Source organism: Suricata suricatta, chromosome 1 (assembly GCF_006229205.1).
Source record: "Suricata suricatta isolate VVHF042 chromosome 1, meerkat_22Aug2017_6uvM2_HiC, whole genome shotgun sequence".
Taxonomy (NCBI): Eukaryota; Metazoa; Chordata; class Mammalia; order Carnivora; family Herpestidae; genus Suricata; species Suricata suricatta.
The window spans coordinates 21,464,707-21,489,363 of NC_043700.1; the positions used below are offsets into that span (position 1 = coordinate 21,464,707).

Here is a 24,657-nt window from a genome sequence, read left to right on the forward strand (position 1 = left end):
TCCTGTTCCTTCCTCCTACCTTCTCAGCCACCAGGCTCTACAGAAGTTATTTTCTCTTTCCATTTCAACCTCTTCACCGGCCATCATCCACTTAACTCTCCACTCATTCACAGCAAAACTGCTTGATAAGAGGCGCTGGCCATTACCCCTTCCTCATGACCCACTCGCTGACTACACCGCTCCGTGGTTTCCCATTTCCCCCCAGCACTGCAGTTAACCTGCTCTCACTAAATCCAAAGGATGCCACGCTTTTAATTTAGCTTCTCGTTAATCACCACTTGTCCTTGTTGACCTTTTTGAAACATTCTCCTATGACATCCAAAATCTGCTGAATTCTTTCTAGCAGGGCATCCACGGTCTCTTTTGTAAGCTTGCCTTCTGTTGGACACTGAAATGTTTGCATTAGTTCTGTTTTCACTGCATATATTCTGGCTGTGAAGTTTTTAGCACTGACACAAATATAATTCCTATTTATGCTAATGATTTCCAAATTCATCTTGTCTTCAGCCCAGATCAAAGGTCTACAGACCTACATTCTGTGCTGCCTCTCAAACATCTCAGTTTAAATTTTATACAGGCATCTCAGACACGCTCAGAACTTAACATGTTCTCTTCCTTCCAATTCCCATTTCAGTAAATATACCATCCCTTTTAGATATGTAGTCCTAATTCTTGTCTTTTTTCCCCCTCATGCCATACATAATAAATTACCAATAACTGTCTCATCTGGCTTCTAAATAGCTCAAGAATCTAATTATTTTTCTTCATTCTCATGCCACAAGCCATGTCACGTTATGATTACCTGTCATGTCGATTTCTGCAGTAGCCCCCTGAGTAAACTATTGCCCTTCCTCCAATCTTGCATCCCTACCTAAACTATAATCTAAATATAATCCTGATATCTTCTTCTCCAGGATAAAACCCCTCAATTCTTCTCACTGACTTCAGGATCAAGTCTAGATTCTTTCACGTGGCGTACTGGGTCCTTCGGATCTGACACTGGCTTCCATTCCAGCCTCAACCCCCGTCACTCTCCCAACCAGTGCACTCTAAGCCTAGTCATGTTGAACTCCTTTGATTTCCCTGAATTTGCTATGATTTTTCATACTTCTGGACCTTTACTAGTGTTATTTCCTATGCTTACAATACTCTCCCTTTCATTAGGTTATTTCCTGTGTGTATCTCTACAGTGTTCATCTTACCCTCGTGAGCTCACCTAACCCAGTTCCAGTTTATGCAGTCCTCACAACTGCGCTGAGTTAAAGGATGTGTCAGGGATAGTGGCTGTCTCATTCGCACTCTGCCTCCGAAGTCCAGCATGATGTCTGACATGTAGTATTCATCAACAAATGTTTGTTGAAAACAAAGCAGTAATAGATCACACTCTGTAAAACATTAGTAAAACGGCCTTTGTTCACTAAAATGTGCCACATATGGGGTAGATGACTATTTTCTATTGCTTACATCAATATTATTTCCATTTAAAATAATCCAAAAGGACATGATAGGAAAAACATTTACAACATACTTAAGAAATAAATAGCCACACTTACATGCAAAATCCTAAAAGACTCATCTACTTTGGCCTTCTGCAATGACTATGATGGCACAGATAAAAAAAATTAAAACGTTGCACACTAAAGAAGGTTAGATTTTAGTAACAAATAAGTAAAACACAATATAGAAAGGTCCCTGGCGATCATCTACTTACCATGACATGCTGGGATCCTATGGAAGCGCAAAGACAAAAAGACTGCAATCTGTGTAGAGAAATGACACAAGGCTGACTTAACTGTACCTAAGTAACTTCACAAGGAACAGGGATATGGAGAAAAGAAAAGGAAAAAAACCCTTATTTCCCTCACCAATCCTTTTTAAGTTATGAAATAATAATCTTTCTATTCTGCTTCTATGTATCTTGAACACTACACTAAAGACCAGTGCTAAAGACTGTACTCAGACAAATTACTACCACTCTAAATATTCTTGTCTGTCATGAGCTACTGCAGATACAGCACCCACGCGGTACTCTGAGTGGCTCAGTCAGTTAAGCATCTGACTTTGGCTTCCGGCTATGATCTTGCAGCCCATGAGTTCAAGCCTCCTGTCGGGCTCTGTGCTGACAGGTCAGATGCTGTGTCTCCCTCTCTCTGCTCTACCCCTTGCTCATGCTCTCTTTCTCTCTCTCAAAAATAAACAAAAAAAAAAAAAAGAATTCTGCAGGAAGATGAAAGAAGCAGCATGGAGCAGTGTATCCACACAAGGACTAAGGAAGCCTCAGAATCAATAGCAGAAATGAAGAATGTATTTCTCCCCTGAAAGCAGTGTGTAAATATGAGAACAGGGGACTACTTCAAATACAGAAACACAAAACTCTAAGAAACAGAAAAAATTATGAGAAAATGTGACATCACCAAAGGAGCAAAAAAAAAAAATCTTCCTGTAACCAAACCAGAAGACATGTTGATCTATGATTTACCCAATAATAAATTCAAAATAGCTATCTTAAGGAAACTCAATGAGTTACAATTAAAAAAAAAAAACACTCAAGAAAACCAGAAAAACAATACACAAACAAAATAAGGAAGTTAACAAAAAGATATAAATGATATGGGAGCCTGTAACTCAACTAACCATTCAACTTTGCCTCAGGTCATGATCTTGTGATCTGTGAGTTCAAGCCCCATGTAGGGCTCTGTGCTGATGGCTCAGAGCCTGGAGCCTGCTTCAGATTCTGCCTCTCATAGCCCCTCCCCCGCTCATGTTCTGCCTCTCTCCCTTTCTCTCTCTCTAAAATAAACATAATAATATAATACACACACACACACACACACACACACACACACACACACACACACAAATGATAAAAAAAAAGAGAAATTTGAAAATTTAAGAATTCAATGAAGAAATGAAAAATGCAATAGAGAGCATTAACAGAATAAGAAACAAAACATAGAAAAGAATCTACATGTCAGAAGATAGGAAGCCAGTTAGACGTGGACAAAAATAAACAAAGAATGTGAAAAAACCTATGTGATCTGTGGAACACCATCAAAAGAACCAACATATAAATTATTGGAGTTCCATAAAAAGAGAAAGGAAAAGGGATAGAAAGTTTATTGAAATAAATAATGGCTTAAAACTTTCCAAACCTGGGAAGAGACTTGGACATCCATCTAAGTACACAGCTAAAAAGCCACACCATAATTTCAATCTAAAATGATCTTCTTTAAGATTCATTATAATAAAACTATCAAAAATCAAAAGCAAGAAGACTCCTAAAAGCAGCAAGATCATAAACTGCCAAACAACCCCCATTAGGGTATAAACAGATTTCTCAGCTCACACTTACAGGCCAGAGAGAGGAGGATGATACACTCAAAGTGAAGAAATAAAATTAAAAAAAAAAAAAAAAAAAAAAAAAACCTGCCAACGAGGAATATGTTACCTAGCAAAATTATTCTTCAGAAATGCAGAAGAAATACAGATCTTCCCAGAAACACAAAAGCTAAGGGAGTATATTGCCACTACACCACTCTTACAAGAAATGCTAAAAGGACTTTTTCAAGCTGAAATGCAATAATAATAATAAGTAACATGAAATCATCTTAAAATACACAATGCAGAGGAGCCTGGGAGGCTCAGTTGGTTAAGTATCTGACTTCGGCTCAGGTCACAAGCTCACAGTTCTGAATTTGAACCCCATATTAGGCAGTCTGCTCTCTGTTATCAGCTCAGAGCCAGCTTCAGATCTTCTGTCTTCCTCTCTTGGCTCATCCCCACTACCCTGCTTACACATGTGCTCTCTCTCTAAAACAAATTAACTGAAATCGACAATGCAATAGTAAACATAAAAATATAGTCAAATTTAGACTACTCTGATGCTGTAATAGGGTGGTGTGTTATTCACTTAACTGTAGAATAAAGGTCAAATGACCATAGTATTAAAGAATACTATAGCTAGTATAGTTTAATGAATACATAACACAAAAAGAGGTATATGAACATTAAAAAGGTGGAATAAAGGATTGTTTTGTATGCAATTGAGGTTAAGCTGTCATCAGCATAAAACAGACTACTAAGACATAAGATGTTTTATGTAAACCTCATGACGAGTGCAAAGCAAAAATCTATAGTAGAGCCATAGAGATATTGAGAAAGGAATCAAAGCATACCACCATAGAAAATCAACAATTTGCAAAGGAAGGAAGGAAAGAAAAAGAGAACTATAAAACAGCTAGGAAACTTTAACATAGCATTAAGAGGTCTCTACCTATCAATACTTACTCAAAATGTAAATGGATTGAATTCTCCAAAGGCACAAAGTGGCAGAACAGATGTTTCTTAAAGGCATCCACCCCCACACACACATACACCTACTCACTACCTATAAAAGACTAACTTCAAGGTGAAGGGATGGAAAAAGGCATTCCATCCAAATAGATACCAGAACGAGGGAGGTAGCTACACTAATAGCAAACAAACCAGACTAAGCCAAAAAAAGGAAACCAGAGACAAAGGTATACATATTCCATAAAAGGGTCAATTCATCAAGTAGATACAGCAATCATAAATATATAGGGACCCAACATGGGAACATCTAAATTCGGGAAATACTAAGAGATCTGAAGAAAGAAATACATTAGCAGAGAACTTCCATGCCCCACTTTGAACAATGGATAGATAAAATCAGTAAGGAAGCACTGGACTTTAACTATACTTTACACCAAATAGACGTTACAGATACATACAGAACAGGAGCAGAATGCATGTTCTTCTCAAGCATGCGTAGAATACTCTCTAAGATAGATCATATGATAGGGGAGGAGGGGGAGGAGAGGGGAGGGGGAAGGGGAGTAGTTTTGACAAATTTAAGATTGAAACCATAACAAACATCTTTTCTGAACACATGTAATAAAACTAAAAATAAATAATAGAAGTTGAAAATTTTACATATAGGAAATTAAACAACTATTCAACAATTCAAAGAAAAAATCAAAGTGAGAAATCAAGACAAAACATTAAAACACAAAAATAACAGATCAAAACCTATGAGATGTTATAGAAAGTCCTAAGAAGGAAGTTTATAGTAATAAATGTATATTAAGAAAACATATAGGGGTATGCCTGGGTGGCTCAGTTGGTTTAGCATCTGACTCTTGGTTTCGGCTCAGGTCACAATTTTACAGTGCATGAGTTCAAGTCCCACGTCAGACTCCACACTGACACACTGTGTGTGGAGCCTGGTTGGGATTGTCTCTTTCTCTCTCTCTCTCTCTCTGCCTCTCCCCAGCTCTCTCTCTCTCTCAAAATAAATAAATAAACTAAAAAATAAAAATTTTTTAAAAAGGAAAACAAAGATCTCAATCTAACATCTCATCTCAAGGAGAAAAATCAGAAAAAAAAAAAAAAAGAGAGGGAAGGGAAGGGAAGGGACGGGACGGGAAGGGAAGGGAAGGGACGGGACGGGAAGGGAAGGGAAGGGAAGGGAAGGGAAGAAAAACATGGGGCACCTGGGTTGCTCAGCCAGTTAAGCATCCGGCTTCGGCTCAGGTCATGATCTCACAGTTCGTGGGTTCAAGCCCCACATCGGGATCTGTGCTGACAGCTCAGAGCCTGGAGCCTGCTTCAGATTCTGTCTCCCTCTCTCTCTCTGACCCTCCCTGCTCATGCTGTCTCTCTTTCTCTCAAATATAAATAAAACATTTAAAAAATTAAAAAAAGAACAGAACCCATGGATATGCTTTTGCTTGGACTGTAAACTGGTACAATCGCTATGGAAAACAGAATGAAGGATCCTTAAAAGCATAAATTAGAACTACCATATGAGCCAGCAATTCCATTTTGGGAATGTATCCAAAGAAAACAAAAACACTAACTCAAAATGGTATCTGCACTGCCATGTTCATAACAGCATATAATATCAAGAGAGAGCAGCAGCCTAACTGCCCATCAATAAATGACTTGATAAAGAAGGTATAGCATATACACATTGTAGCCTGATGTTGAAGAGATCACCAAAGCCAAATTGAGGCCAGGCAAAAGTCTATTTACAGCACAACCGTGCCAAACTGAACTCCAGGTGGTAAGGAGGGGAGAATGGCCCTGAACAATGGATACATTGAGATTATATAAACACACATAGGATTCTGTTAGCCAATTACATCGTAACATGCTGATCACCAGTTTTGATGGGAACCTATCATGTTTGTTCTTTGCTCTTCTAATGACCAATCATAGTGGGACAATAAGGACCACAGTGGGACAATGAGAACCAATCAGAGTGGGGCAGTGACTAAGTAATTTCTGTAGGAGTGGCCTTGATCAGATCACAGAAAAGGGGAGGGAGAACAGTTTACAGCAAAACACTCAGTAAGTTAAGCCATTACATTCCAGAAGAAGTTAAACTTGTGACATTCTGTAAGCTAGCCTACAATACACACACACACTCACAGTTATTACTCACCCATAAAAAAAAGAAATGAGGAAATGCTAGTTTGCAACAACATGGACAGACCTCAAAGGCATTATGCGAAGTGAAATAAGGCAGAGAAAGAGACATACTATATGACTTCACTTATAAGTATATTCTAATAAAAATTATAAATAGAAAAAGAGATCACACTTGACTTGTGGTTACCAGAGTATGATAACTGGAGAAATATAGGGCGCCTGGGTGGCTCCGTCAGTGAAGTGTCCAGCTCTTGGTTTCAGCTCAGATCATGATCTCATGGTTCATAGTTTTGAGCCCTACAATGGGCTCTGTGCTGTCAGTGTGGAGCCTGCTAGGGAATCAATCAATCAATCAATCAATCTCCCTCTCCCTCTCTCTCTCTCTCTCTCTCTCTCTCTCTCTCCCTCTCTTTCTCTCTCCCTGCCTCTCCCCCGGCCCCCATCTCTCTCTCTGTCTCAAACTGTCTCAAATGTGTGTGTGTGTGTGTGTGTGTGTGTGTGTGTGTGTTTATTTTATATATATATATATAATTGGAGGAATATGGTCAAAGGCAAAGGCACAAGCTCCTATCTGTAAGTACTACATTACATTACAGTGCTGTAATGATGTATAAGAAAATTGTTAAAAGTTCTAAGAATTCTCATTGAAAGGAGGTTTTTTCTTCTTCCTTTTCAATTTATCTATATAAGATGGAAGTTAGCTAAAACTGTTGTGGTAATCATTTCACAAGGTATATAAATCAAATCATCACGCTGTACACCTTAAACTATTATAATGATGTATACCAATTATTTCTGAATAAAACTAGAAAAAATAAAAAGACAAGTGATAACAAATGCTGCTGAGGATATGGAGAAAAGGGGCCCGGACACACTACCGGGGGAACTGTAAACTGGTATAGCCACCGTGGAAAACAGAACAGAGGATCCTCAAAAAATTAAAAATAGCACTACCATGTAATCCAACAATCCCACTTCTGAGAACATATCCAAACAGAATGAAAACACGAACTCGAAAAGATATCTGCACCCCATCTCAGAGCAGCATGATTTACAGTAGCCAAGTTATGAAAACAACGTAAGTGGTCACGGACACAGGACTATGAGGAAGCTATGCCGTGTATATAAAATGCATACACACCCATATATAAACCGTATCTCACACACACACAGACACACATACATATATACACACACACAATGGAGTCTTATTCATCCACAGAAAAATTACGAGATCCTACCATTTGCAACAACATGGATTGACACTGAAGGCATTATGCTAAGTGAAATAGATCAGACAGAGAAAAGACAAATACTCTATGAATTCACTTATATATGAAATCAAAGAAAAAAGTTTGTAGAAACCAAGGAGAGTGGTGGTCACAGAAAGCGAGGGTGGAATGGGAAAATAGTGGTCAAAGGATACAAACTTCCAGGTAAAAGGTACGTTATCATAATCTAATGCTCAGTACTGTCCTTATACCTAACAGTAATGTATTACATATTTGAAAGTTGTAAGAGTAAATCTTAAATGTTCTCACCACAAAAAGGGAACGGTAATGATGAGATGTGATGGGGGTGTTAGTGAAGGCTATGGTGATAATCATTTCCCAATAGATGAGTGTATCGAGTCAGCTGTACACCTTAATACTCAAAGTTTTATGCGTCAATCATAGGTCAACAAAGCTGGGGGTGGAGAGGGTGAGGAAGCACTAGCCAACAACGTCAAATGCTACAGAAGTCAAAGAGTGAAAGTTCTCATTATGTCTGGTAATGAAGAAAGCAATGACATTCTCTAGAGGCAATTCAGTAGCAGAACTTGTCAAACAGGAAAACAAAATATTTATGAAAAATCATGCGTATCAAATGATTTTTAAATTTTTCTCTTGCAATGCCAAATCAATTTGTACTATCCACTTAAAACAACCCCTAATACATCCTACAATTCATTCACCAGTATCAGCACCAAAGCTAACATTAAGCACTTACGATGTTCCAGGCACTACGCTGCTAAGTGCTCTGCAGGATTAAGTCACGTAAGGCTCACAGCTCTACAGCAATGACTAACATACTACCTACATTTTACAGATAAGGAAAAGAGGCTTAGAGGGATTAAGTAACTTGACCCAAACTTTATTAAGCATTTACCAGCCGCAAGGCACTATGCTTGAATATGCAGGTAGAGACATGAAGGAAAAAAAAACGTCTCTTCAAAGGGCTTGTAGAGTAACAAGAATGATAGACAAGAGACAACAATTCAAATTAAAGAATAAAGCACAAAGATCCATTTGTGTGAGCGCAGAGGAGGAGCCCCTGATCGCAAACGGGGAAGTGGGGGTAACTGACTCAACACTGGAGAGGAGCAGGTAAGGAGAGAGCGCAAACAGCAAAGTTAGACAAAGGCTCATTCCAGAAAAGCACTACCGGCATGCAAAATACTCCAGAATGCACCCAGATGGCACTGAAACAGTAGGTAAACAGTACTCCTCAAAGACAGCAGTGGTCACAGGATCTCTTTAGCTGGGGTGGGGAAGGAGTGTGGAGAAAGTCACGTGGAAGTAAAGACTGGAGACTAAGTGAAACGTGCCCAGATTTCTGGTGTTGGCAAACAGATATGCGAACACACTTTACTTAGTAGTAGGGACTGCAGGTAGGAGGCACGGCTTCCGGTCTGGGTCCTGCACTATTTTAGAGTTCTGACTATGGTGATTTAGGCTTACCTTAGCCTAACTTCATTTATTTAAAGCTTCATAAAGAAACAGATGGCTTAATTTTATAAATTATGTTCTCAAAGGAGACAAATCTAAGCAGTATTAATAGGTTTTACATCTGCCAAATTTTTAATCGTTTTAGGTTTTAACAAACAAGTACCCACAAAGAGGAAGTTACGGAGTTAAAATACCAGCTCTGAAAGGCATAGGAAAAAACAGTATAAATGAAAGCAGGGAAGGGAGGGGCGGAGAAGAAGAACTTGACAGCCTCACTGAACATGAGAATACAGAAATATAACCTCTGGTGTCAGCAAGCCTAACTTCTAGTCCCAACTTTGTTACTTACCCTGAAACATGACTTTCCTGCTCTAACATTCCATAATAAAGTATTTTTCTTGGAAACAATCTAGGGTTACGATTCTCATTATGATCTGGAATACATTCCAAGATCAAAGCATGTGACTCATGTACCTGGCAATAGGAAGCTAAATTAAAACAGAGTACCATTAGGATAGTATTACACCTTGATTCAGCCACTCTTGCTCCCCAGGAAGTTTCCAGGAAAAAATACACAGGAAACAAGTAAGACAGAGCACACCATTTCACCTCCCTGAGCATGAGAAAACTGCTTTATTCATTTTGAAAGTTCCAATGCTAAAAACACAAATAAAAACCATGGAACAATCAACACTGTACAGTACCCTCATGGGGGATGCGGGGGTCTCAACTTTTCTTTGGCTTAATTTAAACGCAAATGTAAACCAAAAGAAGAATATTAAAATATGATCATTTACAAAATAAAGGTGTCTTCCTCAATTTTATCTGGCAGTCTTTAAAATGAAACAGGAACCAATCTGTTATACACACAAAAGAAAAACAAGTATTTTTTTTAAACAAGAAAACACCATACAGCAAATATATGTGAGGCATAACTAATTCTTTCTCTCCTTTCTTGGGCTAAGAACTTTCTTTTAAGGCATATAATAAATTTATTCCCAAATTTCTTTCCTACAGTCTTTTGGATATGTAATTCTTAGAGAACTTCAATTCATACAATAAAAACAAAGGTACATTAATAAAAGGAACACATGGAAAATTCACTTCCAAACATACTTGTAAAACATATGGAGACCCCTAATAATGACCATTAACATTCAAAGATAAGGGAAAGCTATATGTATGTAAAAATATTACATTAAATATATTATATCTAATATATCATTCATAAAGACAGTCATATAGCTAGGTAATTATTAAGCTCCTAACATAATATATAGAAAGAGGGGGCGCCTGGGTGGCTTAGTGGTTGAGTGACCAACTTCCACTCAGGTCATGATCTCAAGATCCATTAGTTCGAGCCCCACATCAGCAATCTCTGTGCTGACAGCTCAGAGCCTGGAGTCTGCTTTGGATTCTGTATCTGCCCGCCCTCCCTCTCTCTCTCTCTCTCCCTCTCTCTCTCTCCCTCCCTCCTTCCCTCCCTCCCTCTCTCCCTCCCTCTCTCTCTCTCTCTCTCTCTGCCCCTGCTCCACTCACTCGCTTGCATTCTCTCTCTCCCTCTCTCAAAAACTAAGTAAACATAAAAAAAATTAAAAAAAAAAAAAAAGAGGTCTTTGGAGTAAGACTGTAAACTTACAAGTTGGGTAAACCACAATCATGGATAAAACCCTTAAAATTAGATGATTTCCTTAGTAGAATGCTTTCAAATACAAAAAATCAGAAATTCAATTCAAAATGTCTTAAATAATACAAGTCTTATTAACGTATAACAAGGATTCCAGAGTTAGAGCAATTACAAGGCTAGTTAAGTCATGTCATCCAGCACCCATGTTCTTTCCATTTTCCTACCTTCATCAGGAACCTACTGGGTTTTGTCCTCAGGCTGTACTTCCGTGTTTATGAGTTCAGCAACTCAACCATCACCTTCTCACATTCATGTACTAAACACAAGAGGAGAGAATTTCCTTTCCTTGTGTCCTTTATGAAGGAGGTGGAAACTGATCACAAGCCCCATATAATTTATGTGCTCACTCCAACACCAATAATCTGCAAAGTACTAGATAATCATCATACAATCTTTGACTAAGAAAAATGTTTTGGCCTTGAGATAGTCCCAGTTTCTCTAAATCAAAACGAGGTTCTATCAGCAAAGGTTAAGGTAAGGCAAACAAAGCTGACATTATAAAGATTATATCTAACTACACAAAATACCTAGCATTCTATCTCCTATCTGTTCTGTTACTTTCTTTCATTTCCTAATATAATTTAGACTTCCTTCCAACTGCCAAGTTTGTTAAATTCAATGAGTTATCCTAAGATATCTCAATTTAATATTTGATATGAATAGTAAACAGATTCCATGACTTATACTGAATTCTGTACCCTAATTTTTACCACAATACTCATATAAACTAATTTCTCAATTATTTGTTTTGTTTCCAAGCACAGAAGACTCAGAAATAGTTCCCAAAAGTTGAGTCAAATCATATCAATAATATTGAAGGCATCTCTAAAAATACATTCCTAAAATAAACGGAAAGTTTCATTAATAAAATCAGCATCACAATTTATTCAACCTATGCTCAAGTGTGCCTTTTCATTAAAGATTCTAGAGTTCATAGATTTTGAAGGATTCCTTAAGCTCACTGTTGATCTTTTTCCTTCATGCATTAAATAGAAATACAACTAGGAAGATAGATACCACTATGAAAAAACATTACCTATTGTTTTGAATAACGTTTTTGAGATTTTAATATTCCAACTGAATGTTTGTTTTTCATAGCTATGTATTGAGAGAAATCATATTTTTCCAAGATGTTCTCCTTAAACTCCTCCAACTCCCCAAGAAATTATGTAAAGCCAGCCTTTCTGTATACGATGTGCAAAATAAAGGGTAAGAGCTCCAAAGATAGATTACACTGGCAAGTGATTACTTAAAAAAATGAGGTTCTATGGATGTTAAAATTTGTTCCCCATAAAACAGCACTGTTAATAACATTTAGAAAACAGATGGGCCAGATGGGCAGAAAGAAAGATTAAGAGCTCCCCTTTTGATATGCTCAATTTGAAGCTGCAGAAATCTTGTTCAAGAGACAAATACTGGATAGTGATTGGGGCACTTGGGTGGCTCAGTCAATGGAGCGTCGACTTTGGCTCAGGGCATGATCTCAGGTTCGTCAGTTCAAGTCCCGCATTAGGTTCCCTGCTGTCAGCCTGCTTAGGATCCTCTGTCCCCCTCTCCTCTGCTCACACATGCACATGTGCTCTCTCTCTCTCTCACAAATATATGAACTTAAAAAAAAAAAAAGAACTGGATACAGACTAACATAAATACTACTATTTGGTCCTCGCCAAATAGTACACACTACATGATGTGCTCGCTCTCTCTCTCTCACAAATATATGAACTTAAAAAAAAAAAAAAAGAACTGGATACAGACTAACATAAATACTACTATTTGGTCCTCGCCAAATAGTACACACTACATGATGTGCTCGCTCTCTCTCTCTCACACACACACACACACACACACACACACACTTCCTCATGATCTACCTGTTCACTAGCAAGGGAACAGCAACCACTCCTATACATAGCCAAAGGTAAATTTTCTATCTCGGTGGAATTAGTTTATGATGCTCTAGGAGGCAGGTCTTCCGGAAAGAAGTAATCATAAGTTAGTCTGACTTGAAAAATAAGCCCTGCAGACTACCAAGATAACCAACGTCAGTCACTGGCAGAGATCACACTCCTATTTAAACTCACTGAATATTGAGAAAATGCAAAAGTAAATGTGGCAAAAGATTAACAGCTGTTGGACCTGTGGCTCAGGTTACAGGTTTCTGCTCTTTCCCTCCCGTGTCTTTCATGTAGAAGAGCCCAGACACAGGGGACTGAACATACTGGTGGCGTGCGCACGTGGAGGAAAGTATCCCAGAATTCCCTTTTGCTACAGTTACCATCTCTTACTTAAGGAAATAATTCTTCATGGATTTCAATGTAACATGCAAGCACAAGTACTGACTTTGTTTTGGACACCTCTGCGAGGACATGCAGCACATAGCCTTAAGACAGTGTCCCTTCTAGACAAAGAGCAGATCTGTTTATTTTCCAGTTTAATAAAGATAATGTCAAACAAGCTTAGTGCCCATTATAAAAGATTTGAGCTCCCTAAGCCTAAGGCTCCTCTCCTGCTACAAAACTTCCTCCACTTGCAGCAATCATCCAACCTGCATCATCAGAATAGATGCTGATCCTCCGGCAAACCTGCTGCTGTAATACCCTGTCCACTTGTGATCCAGAATTCCATGCCTTCTGCCATCATCTGTGGAAATGCAGCAGGCTAAGCCATCACACACTTGAGGGAGTTTGGGCCATTCTGTGTAAGACATGTCCGTTCCAATTACTCAGCAAGGCGCCACTTTACACAACATTTAACCTATAGAAGAAACTACCCACAGCAGCGTAACCTGTGCCTCTGTGTACACGTTCCAAGGGATGATTACTGTGCATTTCTTAAAGTTGTGCTCATATATTTACATACTTTTTTCCCACTTAAATTCTTTGCTTGAAGGTAAAATCCATTGCTTACTTCCATCCTTTCCTTTTCTTAATTTGCTAAGATAGTGAAATCTTTACTTCATGCCTATGCCACTAAAAAACAACTGGATATACATCTCAGTATAAAATGTGCTTAAAAATGGAACACTAACGACTCACAGAAGTTATGTCAGAGGCAATTGAGGTAGTTCATTTAGGTAATCAGATCACTTGGCAAAAATATTTATGAGCTGCTCAATTTTTCATAGTGCATATTCATTGTTATCGACATGTCATAGACTATTAGCTAACCTAAAGGATAAATTTCTATAGTAGCTGCTTTTGATGATGTCAAAGTCAATAAATTCACTGAAAATAATTACAGAAACTGCTGTGTTAATAATACAAAAGAAGCTGTCAAAATTTTTTTAAAAAACATGATGCACTACATGTTCAAATGATATACTAAGAAGCTACAGTCTCCCACAAATTCATATCACTTAACATGAGGATTCAAAAATTAGCTTAATGGGGTGCCTGGGTGGCTCAGTCAGTTAAGCGGCCGGCTTCGGCTCAGGTCATGATCTCACAGTTCTTGGATTGGAGCCCTGCGTTGGGCTCTGCGCTGACAGCTAGCTCAGAGCCTGGAGCCTGTTTCAGATTCTTTGTCTCCCTCTCTCTCTGACCCTCCCCTGCTCACGCTGTCTATCTCTGTCTCTCAAAAATAAATAAAAAACATTAAAAAAAATAAAAAATAAATTAGCTTAATGACTATATTCAATGTAATTAAGTGACTATAAAATCTCCAATCTTCTTTGCTTATTCACTCAACTATTTCTCTTCCATAAATTCTTAGAAAATATAACAAATTTTTTTTAGTAAATAAAATGTCTGCATGAAGAAATATATATATAAACATTTATGGAGACACAAATATACACATATCCATAAATACCACCAATTCTTCCACGTTGTAAAATCGCTGCCTGAGAAGTTCTCAAATAATGAAAATTTTTGGACTTCTCCATGTTTCATGACTTAATAGAAAATTTATTACAGTAACTATATATATTTCACAATGATAAAATTAGTTTATCAAAAAAATTGGAAAATATTTTATCACATTTTAGAATTTCATTATGTCTAATGCTCTCATTTAAATGAAGAACACATAATAAAGCCACTGTTATGCTCCAGGCACCACACTAAGTAATTTATATACAGTCTTATTTAATCCCATTGACAACCCTGAGATGTAGGTGTTATATCTGTGTTTTAAAACAAAGAAATTAAGGAGGTTAAGTGGCTTGCCTGATGTCATACAATTAGTGACTCAGTTGTAAGTGGATCACCTATCCGATTCAAAAACCTATAGTGATAGCTATTACTGTCGTAAGTATTACTTCCTTAGAAGCAAATAATGGCCATTCTTGATTCCAGATTCAACTTCAGACTTCAGTTTAGCCCCTCTCACCCCACCCCCAGAATGAAGGGATATACAACTCATTTCAAGTGAACTCCTCTAGTATTTATGTAATATTTATTGTAGTAAATTCAGTTCCAACTGTTATATTTGCTGGTTCAATGGTGTCAAATTTTATAAGGGGCATCAAGTTTTAAAACTCAGCAAAGAATGAAGTGACATGTTCAAAACAACCCTCAAAAACCCCTAGAGACCAACCACTTTCCAGTATTTCCAGTAAAGTATGTTTTCTTCCAGTATTGAAAGAGGTCACAGCCCCGCAAGTTATTAAGGACTAAGACTGAATTAGGGGTTCTGAGTTTCACAAATAAATTTGTGTAACTTAAATGGGAGTTTATTCTCAGAGAACTGAGTACCAGATACCAAACTAGACTACATTCCAGATATGTATGCTTACTGAGTAAAGTATTAAAACTTCAATTATTTATTTTGCTCTTTTCCTTAAATATGTGCATTCTGCAATACCACCATATAGCTGTATTAGACTCTCCTGTTTAAGAGAAATAAGAGTGGTTCTGGAAGACACCCTTTTCTAATCCTCAACAATTTTCTCCGTTATTTTTCTTTTTTTTTTTAGTTTTTTAATGTTTTATTTATTTTTTTTGATACAGACAGAGACAGAGCATGAGAGGGGTAGGGGCAGAGAGAGAAGGAGACACAGAATCTGAAGCAGGCTCCAGACGCTGGGCTGTCAGCACAGAGCCTGATGCGGGGCTCGAACTCACAAACGTGAGATCTGACCTGAGCCGAGGTCGGAGGCTTAACCGACTGAGCCACCCAGGCGCCCCTCTCCGTTATTTTTCATTTAAAATGTCTTTTTATAAAAAATGTTAATGAAACAATGCTAATTTATTGTAATGATACTATATTAACAAGTGTTTTCACCTGTTAAAGCAGTCATACCATTGGAAATACCAAGACGCTTTGAAGATGTACACTTTTCAGACTGCTCAGATTTGTTTTGTTCCAATTGAAAGTTACTGTGGTCACCAGAATTTCCATGGACTCCTTCATCGTTTTTTACTGCCCACTATTGTGATTATAGGCCAAAAAAACCCCACTACTTTTTAATCTCTTCCCTTCCTCAAAAAACCCATGACACCTAAAATTCTTGGAATATGGTCTATAACTACCAAATGCTAGAAAATGTACTTTTAACTTATACTTGTAAATAGTTTTAATTTTTAGTTCTTCTCTAAACCTCCTACCAGAACTCCACCAAGAATTTTGTAGGCCATGCTTTCATGTTAAAAAGTAAAAGGAAGAAGTTAATATTGAGTTCAGAGCTGTTTCAAGTAAAGAGAATCACAATTACTTTGCGCATGAGGTTGTTTCTTCAGTCCCTACCCAGCTTATCAAGAAACGTGTAATATTTTAAACCTGAATCTGATTTTGCAGCACGTGTGCGTAATACTTCACCAGTAAAAACTTACCTTGAATTACAGCGAATACTCTTACTAAAATAATGTATGAAACACTACTCACATTTCCAAAAGAATTTTTTTTCTGATCCTGCTAATTAGGGGAAGGATGGAAAACTGAAATTCACCAATAACTCTACAATTTTAAATAGAGTGACTTCAACCCTCTCACCGAAGTTATTAGAGGACCAAGATTGAAATCAGGTGATCTTCACTAGGGAATTTACATAAATGCGTTTATTCTCAAAGGATTTCGACATTAATAAACAATAAGCGTACGGCTTTAAAAATGTGAAATTGCGAATACAAACTTAAAACACATTCCCAATATGCTCCGCTGTCGTTTGAATCCAATAACGAAGGGACCTGGGAACTCAACGTGAAGGACAAATAGTTCTCACAGGTTTGCAAATATTCCTGAAGAGTATTTTCACAGGTAACACACCCCCTTTCAGGGGCTCAAGGGCACAAAACTCGGCCTCTGAGGACCAAAAGCGCCGAGAGCCACAGAGAGTGCGGTGCTAAGGCTCAGAGTGGAAGAAGATGCCGTACAGTTTTTGAGAAAACACCAAGATAAGCCACATTAGCAAATGCGCGGCCCAACGGACTCGCCCTAAGGCCTCCCCACCGCTCCGCTGGAGCCCTAGGCCGCCGTCGCCCACGCCCAGCGGCCGGCTGCCTAGCAACGCGGAGAAGCTGCCTGGCAACGCCGCCGCCCCGTGCCGCCCCGTGCCGCCCAGGCCAGCCTGGGCCCACCCGGAAGGCCAAGAGGACTCATTCTACCTCTTTTTTCTTCTGTCCTCCCCCGAGCTGGATGCAGAGCAGTAGCAGGAGGAGGAGAAAGGGAAAGCTCCCGGTGGGCAGGTATCGCAGCCGCCGCCCCGCCAGCCTCCGGCGTGAAGGAGCGCCCCTGGCACCCATCGCCGCAGGGCAGTGTCTCCTCCACGCTCGGTAACCGTGCGCGCCCAGCTCCTCCCGGCGTCCTACTCCTGCCAGGCCAGCCGCCGGGTGCCCCCGGCCTGTGCCCTCGTGGGTGCCTGCGGCCTCGCCAGGGAAGCGGAGGCCGCCGAGGACGCGGAGGAGGAAACTGACAGAGCATCCGGTTCACCGGGAGAGGGGACCTGGAAAAGGCCCGGGATGGGGCAGGAAGTGGGCGTGGCCAGGGGACCGCGGCCTCGTGCGCGCCTTGCGGCGCCCAGGGCCCCGCCGGACTCCGTGAGACCCACGCCGCCCTGCGGCTCTGGTCTCCAGCTGGTGACCCAAAGCTGCCCTATTCCTGAAACCAGTGCGAGGTTCCGGAAATCTGCGAGGGGCCGGTTCAGTCCAACAGGCGTAAACGCCTGTTTACCTGAAGCCTCAGACAGACCTAACTGCCTTCTTGAATGTTAGAGGAGCCATTTAAGGAATCCGTAAACACCTGGCCCCTCTTGCCCACCGGCGTCCCATTTCCATTGGGACGTTTTTCGAGACAGCTGTGGCTCACAGACTGAGCCTCTAACATAATCCACCTAATATAATCCTCTGGGTGCATAGTCGCCACCTGCAACTTGACAGCTGTTCCTTGCAGCCCCATTTGAGGGGCCCGAGGAGTCAACCTTCAGGTCCCTCCATTGCATTCATTCAGTGTCCATGGAGTGCCACAGTGCGGAGCCCTGTGCTAGACACTCTGGGTGCAAACATGAAAAGGACTTAATTCAATTCCTGCTCTCTGAACATTTTAAGAAAGCAGCAAGCTGTTTACGGAATATTTGATATGGGCCAAGTACTGTTCTGGTGTACCTTTTATTCCGTGTCAAGGTTTCTTCTCTTGGCGCATGAACACCTCTGATAGTCTGATGAGGCCTACTGGCTCAGTATTTACTAATATTTCTAACTGCATAAATTATATTTGTAAGATCACAAAGGAATCAAGGATAGTTAAATACCATTATCAAAATTAAAACAATTCACCTCCTTTCACCCGGTGGGCAACATACATTTGTATTTGGGGAAAACTGGAAAACAATGGTGATGTAAGAACCACCATATAAACATTCAGATATCACAGCGTGATTATAATTGACCAAGAGACACAGAATTGTAGGATACTTGGCCAACTAAGTAGCATGAGGGCTGTAAATAAATTGCAGTCCTATGTAATCTAGCAGTGTGTCGAATAGCAATTCTAGTAAATATGGTAATACGGAAATGTAAGACCCTTCTCCTCCTCCCGTCAAGCTGACCCTAATGGAAAGATACCAACCACTGTTTTACTCTCCAACCCTGGTGAATAATTAAAGGTTGAGCAACTGGGCTCTGGGAAAGCCCTAAGATGTAACAATTGATTATAACCTAATGGCTAAACTTGTTTTTCAAGACTCTGAGTTAAGCAACCTCACCCTTTAACTGCAAAAGTTCTGCTTCTGTATAACCTCTTCGCCTCCCCTCTCTAACTATGATCGGTCATTTTGAACCCCTCTTGAGACAAAGAACTCTAAAATTGATAGGCTCCTGCCAAAAGTAACGTTTGTATCAAAATATGATTGACCATTATAAAATGCTGTATACTATGATTGGTTAACTAAATGATGACTTATTTTGTCTTGCCAAAGCCCTTAAAAACCCCGAGCTCCTGTTTGACGACACGCTCTCCCAAGGACTTGCCAACACTTGGGAGAGGCCATTCAGCTGAACTAAAATAAATCCCAATAACCAACTCCATTTTTGTGTTCGTGGTTCTAGTCTCGGTGACTCGCATTGGGGAAAAGGTCTAACAAGATAGCGATGGGTGTAAAATATCTGCTACTGGGCTCAGTTGATAGAGCACTCTTGATGACTCTTGATATCAAGGCTGTGAGTTCCAGCCCACCTTGGGTGTAGAGATTACTTAAAAATAATATCTCCTGCTACTGTACTGTTATCATAAGAAAAGATAGGATTCAGTAGGCAGACAGGGAACGGACTTGAGGTCCCTAAGTGGGGAAAAATACTTATTTTGGAACAATGCTGGGAGTGTCTGACCATAGCAAACTCCCTCAGGCATAAGGTTCCTCTTAAGTATGTAAAAGACACCACCTATCCCCCTCAGGTTTTCCTCAGTAATTTGACAAAAGACCTAACTAAAAATAACTAGACTATCAAAGGTGGGACCCTCAAAGAATGATATGGCTATAGACCACCCCTCATACAATGGAAACGAGCCAATCAGGAATGGACAATCCAGCACCTAGAGCTATCCAGCCAATAAGGGTAGAACCTGAGAAGGAACAAGGCGGGAGAAAAGGGAGAGCAGACCAGAACCTTATAAAACAAAGACACTTATCTATTGTCACAGGCATTTACTGATAAACCACTGCCCCCCTCCCTGTAAAAAGAGCTTTCCTACTACTCTTACTTTTTTTTTTAGAAATTCTTTTTTCAATGTTTTATTTATTTTTGAGACAGTATAAGCAGAAGGGGCAGAGAGAGAGGGAGACACAGGATGGGAAGCAGGCTCCAGGCTCTGAGCTGTCAGCACAGAGCCCTAGGCGGGGCTTGAACCACGAATGTGAGATCATGACCTGAGCCGAAGCCGGAGGCTTAACCGATTGAGCCACCCAGGCGCCCCTACTCTTACTTTCTGATCTTATACTCTAAAAAACTTTTGCCTGCTTCTCGTTTTGTGTCCACCTCTTCGTTCTTCGAAATGGCAAGACAAAGAACCCTGGGTGCTGAAGGAAAAAATCCTGCAACACTGTGATATGAAATTATTTGTAATTTGTAATTTCTGCAAGAAACAAAGCCATATGTACTGCTAATACCACTATGGTTTGCTTTCGGCTTTATAATTGAAGAAAACAAGATTTTCATGAGAGTCTAGTACAAGTAAGGTTAAAGTTTTTCCATTTCAAATTTCACGGATGCCCTGAAATTTCATGGGCTCCAAATTAAGAACTCCTGCTCTCCAAAAACCTTATCAGATAAGTCTAATTGTAACAATTTCACATAAAGAAACTAAGATCAGAAGATCAAACTCAAAGTCACACAACCTGAAGAAGGTATACCAGGAATTTGAACTTCGGCAATCAAGCTCCGTAGTCATTATTATATATGATTCTATGCTGCCTTTTTTAAACGTATTTACAAATAAATCTCTCTTCTCTGTCTCCTAGGCTTTTGGTTTCTCACTATTATGTGAATGTTTTTTCCATCGTGCTTACTCTCAAAAGAACAGCTCTTTGCTTTTTCCTTGAAATGTGAAATGGCCTCCACCTGTATCTAATTGGAGACACGAGTAAATTTATTTTTTTATGTTTTCTTATTTATTTTTGAGAGACAGTGAGAGACAGCGCTAGCAGGGGAGGGTCAGAGAGAAAGGAAGACACAGAATCCAAAGCAGCCTCTAGGCTCTGAGCTAGCTGTCAGCACAGAGCCCGGTGCGGGGCTCAAACCCACGAGCGGAGAGATCATGACCTGAGCCGAAGCCGGACGCTCAACCGACTGAGCCACCCAGGTGCCCCGACACAAGTAAATTTATGGTCTATATCAACTAAACATCTATATCAAGATACACTCAACATAATCAAAGTCTACCATCTGCCCTTTCCTGTCCCAAATTTGTCTTAATTTCTTTCATTTTAGTTAAATGCTACCGCTGTAACCAAACTGATGTTGAGTTCTCCCCTTGCTGAGTCACAGATGGAAACTACACCAAGTGAATTTTTGTTCAAAGGAAATTTTATTTGCAGCAAATAAGGATATCATAGGAAATAACTAACAAAGCCTTGACTCTGAGCAATGGCGTATGGGTTCCTTTCACTTAGGGTTAAGATGAATAGTTGAAAAAAATTGTTTTAATGTTTGTTTATTGATTTTTGAGAAAGAGAGAGAGAGCGCAAGAGTGAGCAAGGAAGGGGCAGGGAGAAAGGGAGACACAGAATCTGAAGCAGGCTCCAGACTCTGAGCTGTCAGCAGAACCCGATGCAGGGCTTGAACCCACAAACTGTGAGATCATGACCTGGGTGGAAGTCAGTTGCTTAACCAACTGAGCCACCCAGGAGCCACCCAGGAGCTCCTAGGAAAAGGGTGAATAGTTTAAAAGAGGGTCCTTGTCATTGCAGGTAGACGTGGGCATGAGGTCATGCAGGCCCCTTAAGGAAACATGCATTATACATGCAGTGTATATTAAGTAAATGAGGTCCTGCCAAGGCTCCTCCTTGGGCAGAGGTTTTAATATTATAATGAGGTAAAAGTAATTACTGGTTATTCTAGAGGTCACTGCATGGTCCACTTTAGCAGGTGAGTTACGGAGTTAAGCCCAAACTGGTCCAAGTGGTCTGGGCCAGCTGCAGGTCCTGTCAGAACTGCTTGAGGCACAGTGGGGCGCCTGGGTGGCTCGGTTAAGTATCCGATTTCCACTCAGGTCATGATTTCACAGTTGGTGGGTTCAAGCCCCGTGTCGGGCTCTGTGCTGACAGCTCAGAGCCTGGAGCCTGCTTCAGATTCTGTGTCTCCCTCTCTCTCTGACCCTCCCTCATTCATGCTCTAGCTTCTCTGTCTCGATAATAAATAAACATAAAAAAAATATTAAGAACTTCTTGAGGAGAGGTTTTGCTTTCATTTTGCCTGAATTAAGGGATAAAGCAGAAAGAAAAGCTTAAAGAAAAACGTAGGACAAAGGTCGATGAGTATGAGTAGGTGAGCAATAAAGGTCAGGTCTTGGAATCCAGTTGATGATACCATCATCCTCCTTATTACCAATTTTCAGAGCCTCAGAGCTGCCTTCCATTTTCCTCATTGTCTCCAACCATACTGCCCTCCATATTTGGTTGCCAAGTTACTCAGCCCCAAAGTGTCTTAAGAATTTGTTTTCTCCTTTTCATTCTGTAACTCTAGTAGTCATTAGAAAGACAACGGACACCATTATTAGTCCATTCTCCCCTGGTTTATAATCTTAACCTCCTCCGCTACCTGCGCCCAATCCAAGACTTTTTAACCCTGCCTTCCTGCATTCTATTCTTGGTAAATTAGCCAGAGTGATCGTTTTAATACATGAACCAGTGCGAAGTACCTTTTCAGTCTTCAGCATAAAAAGCAGTCTTTTCCATGCCTTCAGGCCTTTCTGACTGCCTTTCCAAACTCCTTTCCTACTTCCGCTTTCTTCCTGTGCTCCAGCCAGGCTGGTTTTCTGCTTTCCCTTAAATATGTCAAGCATCCTCTTACTTTGTCCTTTCCACTGTTGTTTCTTCACCCTGTTCACAAAGATAGATGTTCACATGGCTAACTTTATCACTTTATTCAGGTCAAGGCTCAAATCTCCTGAAATATCATGTTGAGATCGGGAAACTAAAGGGACCCCATGGGGGGGGAAATGGTTTTTTAGCACCGTTACCTACCTCTATTCTTGCTAGGATCTGCACGTGCACGCATGCACACACGCACCTTAATATATGTACTCACTCATAAGGGACAGTGAGTTAATAATTCCTTTGGAGCCCTCCAGCCCAATAGATAACATCTCAAGAAAGACTGGGTAAGAATGACTAGGCAAGAATATCGTGTGTGTATTCTGGACCACTGGCGGTAGACATCTCAATACCAAGACCTCCTGGCTCCAAGGAATAAGTGACATGATGCACACATGACCTTTGTCCTTGTTCAGACCAGTTCCTGGATGGCAGAGAGGACATGTGCACAAGACCACAATCATCAGTAAAAACCCCAGACCCCAAAGAAGAGACTCTCTCTCCTTTGCTTTCTAAGTCTCCTGGACACTCTGTTCGTTCCTGCACACTCTCTATATCTTCAATAAACTCTACTCTCACTTCCTACTGGCTCACATTTGACTTCTATCCTGCTGTACTTAGCCAAGGAGCCTCTGGGCTGGTCCTGCAGGACCCAGCCTGCCTGCATTAATCTCATCTCTCAGACAGCCCTTTCCAAAAACTCAACTCCTTACTCTTCACACACACACACACACACACACACACACACACACACACACGCACACGCCCCTTAACCTTTTTACTGCACTCCTCATTACCTGAAATTATGCTAAGGATTCATTTATTTCTAGTCTCCCTATTAGGATGTAAGTTCCATAAGACAGAGCTTTGTATCCGCACTGTCTAGAATAATTTCTGTTTTACATTTTTTATAGTTTTCTATCACTAACTGACCTTATGCTTTTGTACTCACTTATCTGTCTTTCCCCATTGGAATGTAAACTCCAGAAAAGCAGAGACTGTTTTCTTTATCTTTGAGTACACACCACACAAAATAGTGTGTTTGTTGAATGAATGAATGAATGAATGAATGAATTCTGTTTATTCCCTGAAGTACAAGCCTAAGCATGTCACTGTCTTTAGTCCACAGACATTCAGTAGCTTATCCCTAGGTTTCAAAGGAGGTCCAAACTCTGGTTAATGATTTAGAGCCAAGTCAAACCCTTTCTCCCTGCTCTAATATAGCAGCCTTCAAATTAGAGTTTACACCAAAGACTATATAGACAAATGGTCTTAAGAGAATCCATTTCCAAAATCTCAAAAATCCTGTGTTCCTTCCTAAAATTGATGGACTTGGAAAAAACACCTAAGTGCAGGCTAACTCTTCTTCTTGCCCAGCTTTGTTAGGACAACTGCCTTTTATCTCAGCTAAAGAAAGAGATCTCTGCCTCCCATCCTAACTGATATGCCTAGGTGAAGTGCCCCCACAAGAAACTAAAAAGACAAAACAAAACAAAACAAAACAAAACAGGGGCCCTGGGTGGCTCAGTCAGTTAAGTGCCCAACTCTTGATTTCAGTTCAAGGTAATTATTTCCTGGTTGGTGAGTTTGAGTCCCACAGGGGGCTCTGCACTGACAGCACAAAGCCTGCTTAGGATTCTCTCTCTCTTCTGCCCCTCCCCTGCTCCTCCAGCAGGCTTGCAAGTGTTTAAGCTCTCCTGCTCTCTCTCAGCATCAATAAAGAAACATTCAACACAAAACAAAACAAAACAAAACCTCCAGGGCAGCAAACAAAAGGAGCATCCTCAGTATTTGTGTATGTGTTGAAAAAGTAAGTGATTTTAATGTCTTAGACAAAAATCCATTTG

The 24,657-nt window shown here is 40.1% G+C and overlaps 2 protein-coding genes across 4 annotated transcripts in view; one reads left to right on the forward strand and one right to left on the reverse strand.

The window, feature by feature from the left end:
• TUSC3 (tumor suppressor candidate 3) overlaps window positions 1-17,723 on the reverse strand; it is a 241,272-nt gene extending 223,549 nt beyond the window's left edge. Inside the window, exon 1 of one of the 3 annotated variants that reach the window (XM_029935228.1) lies at window positions 17,391-17,723. In XM_029935228.1, the coding sequence (XP_029791088.1) occupies window positions 17,391-17,528 (138 nt within the window). In that variant the 5' untranslated portion in view covers window positions 17,529-17,723. The remainder of the gene's footprint in view (window positions 1-17,390) is intronic. The other 2 variants (XM_029935211.1, XM_029935205.1) reach the window with 2 other exon arrangements.
• Window positions 17,724-22,714: 4,991 nt separating this feature from the next.
• LOC115300534 (tubulin alpha chain-like) overlaps window positions 22,715-24,657 on the forward strand; it is a gene marked incomplete at its 5' end in the record, with an annotated part of 6,056 nt that continues 4,113 nt past the window's right edge. Inside the window, one exon of the mRNA XM_029950152.1 lies at window positions 22,715-22,739. Within this exon, the coding sequence (XP_029806012.1) occupies window positions 22,715-22,739 (25 nt within the window). The remainder of the gene's footprint in view (window positions 22,740-24,657) is intronic.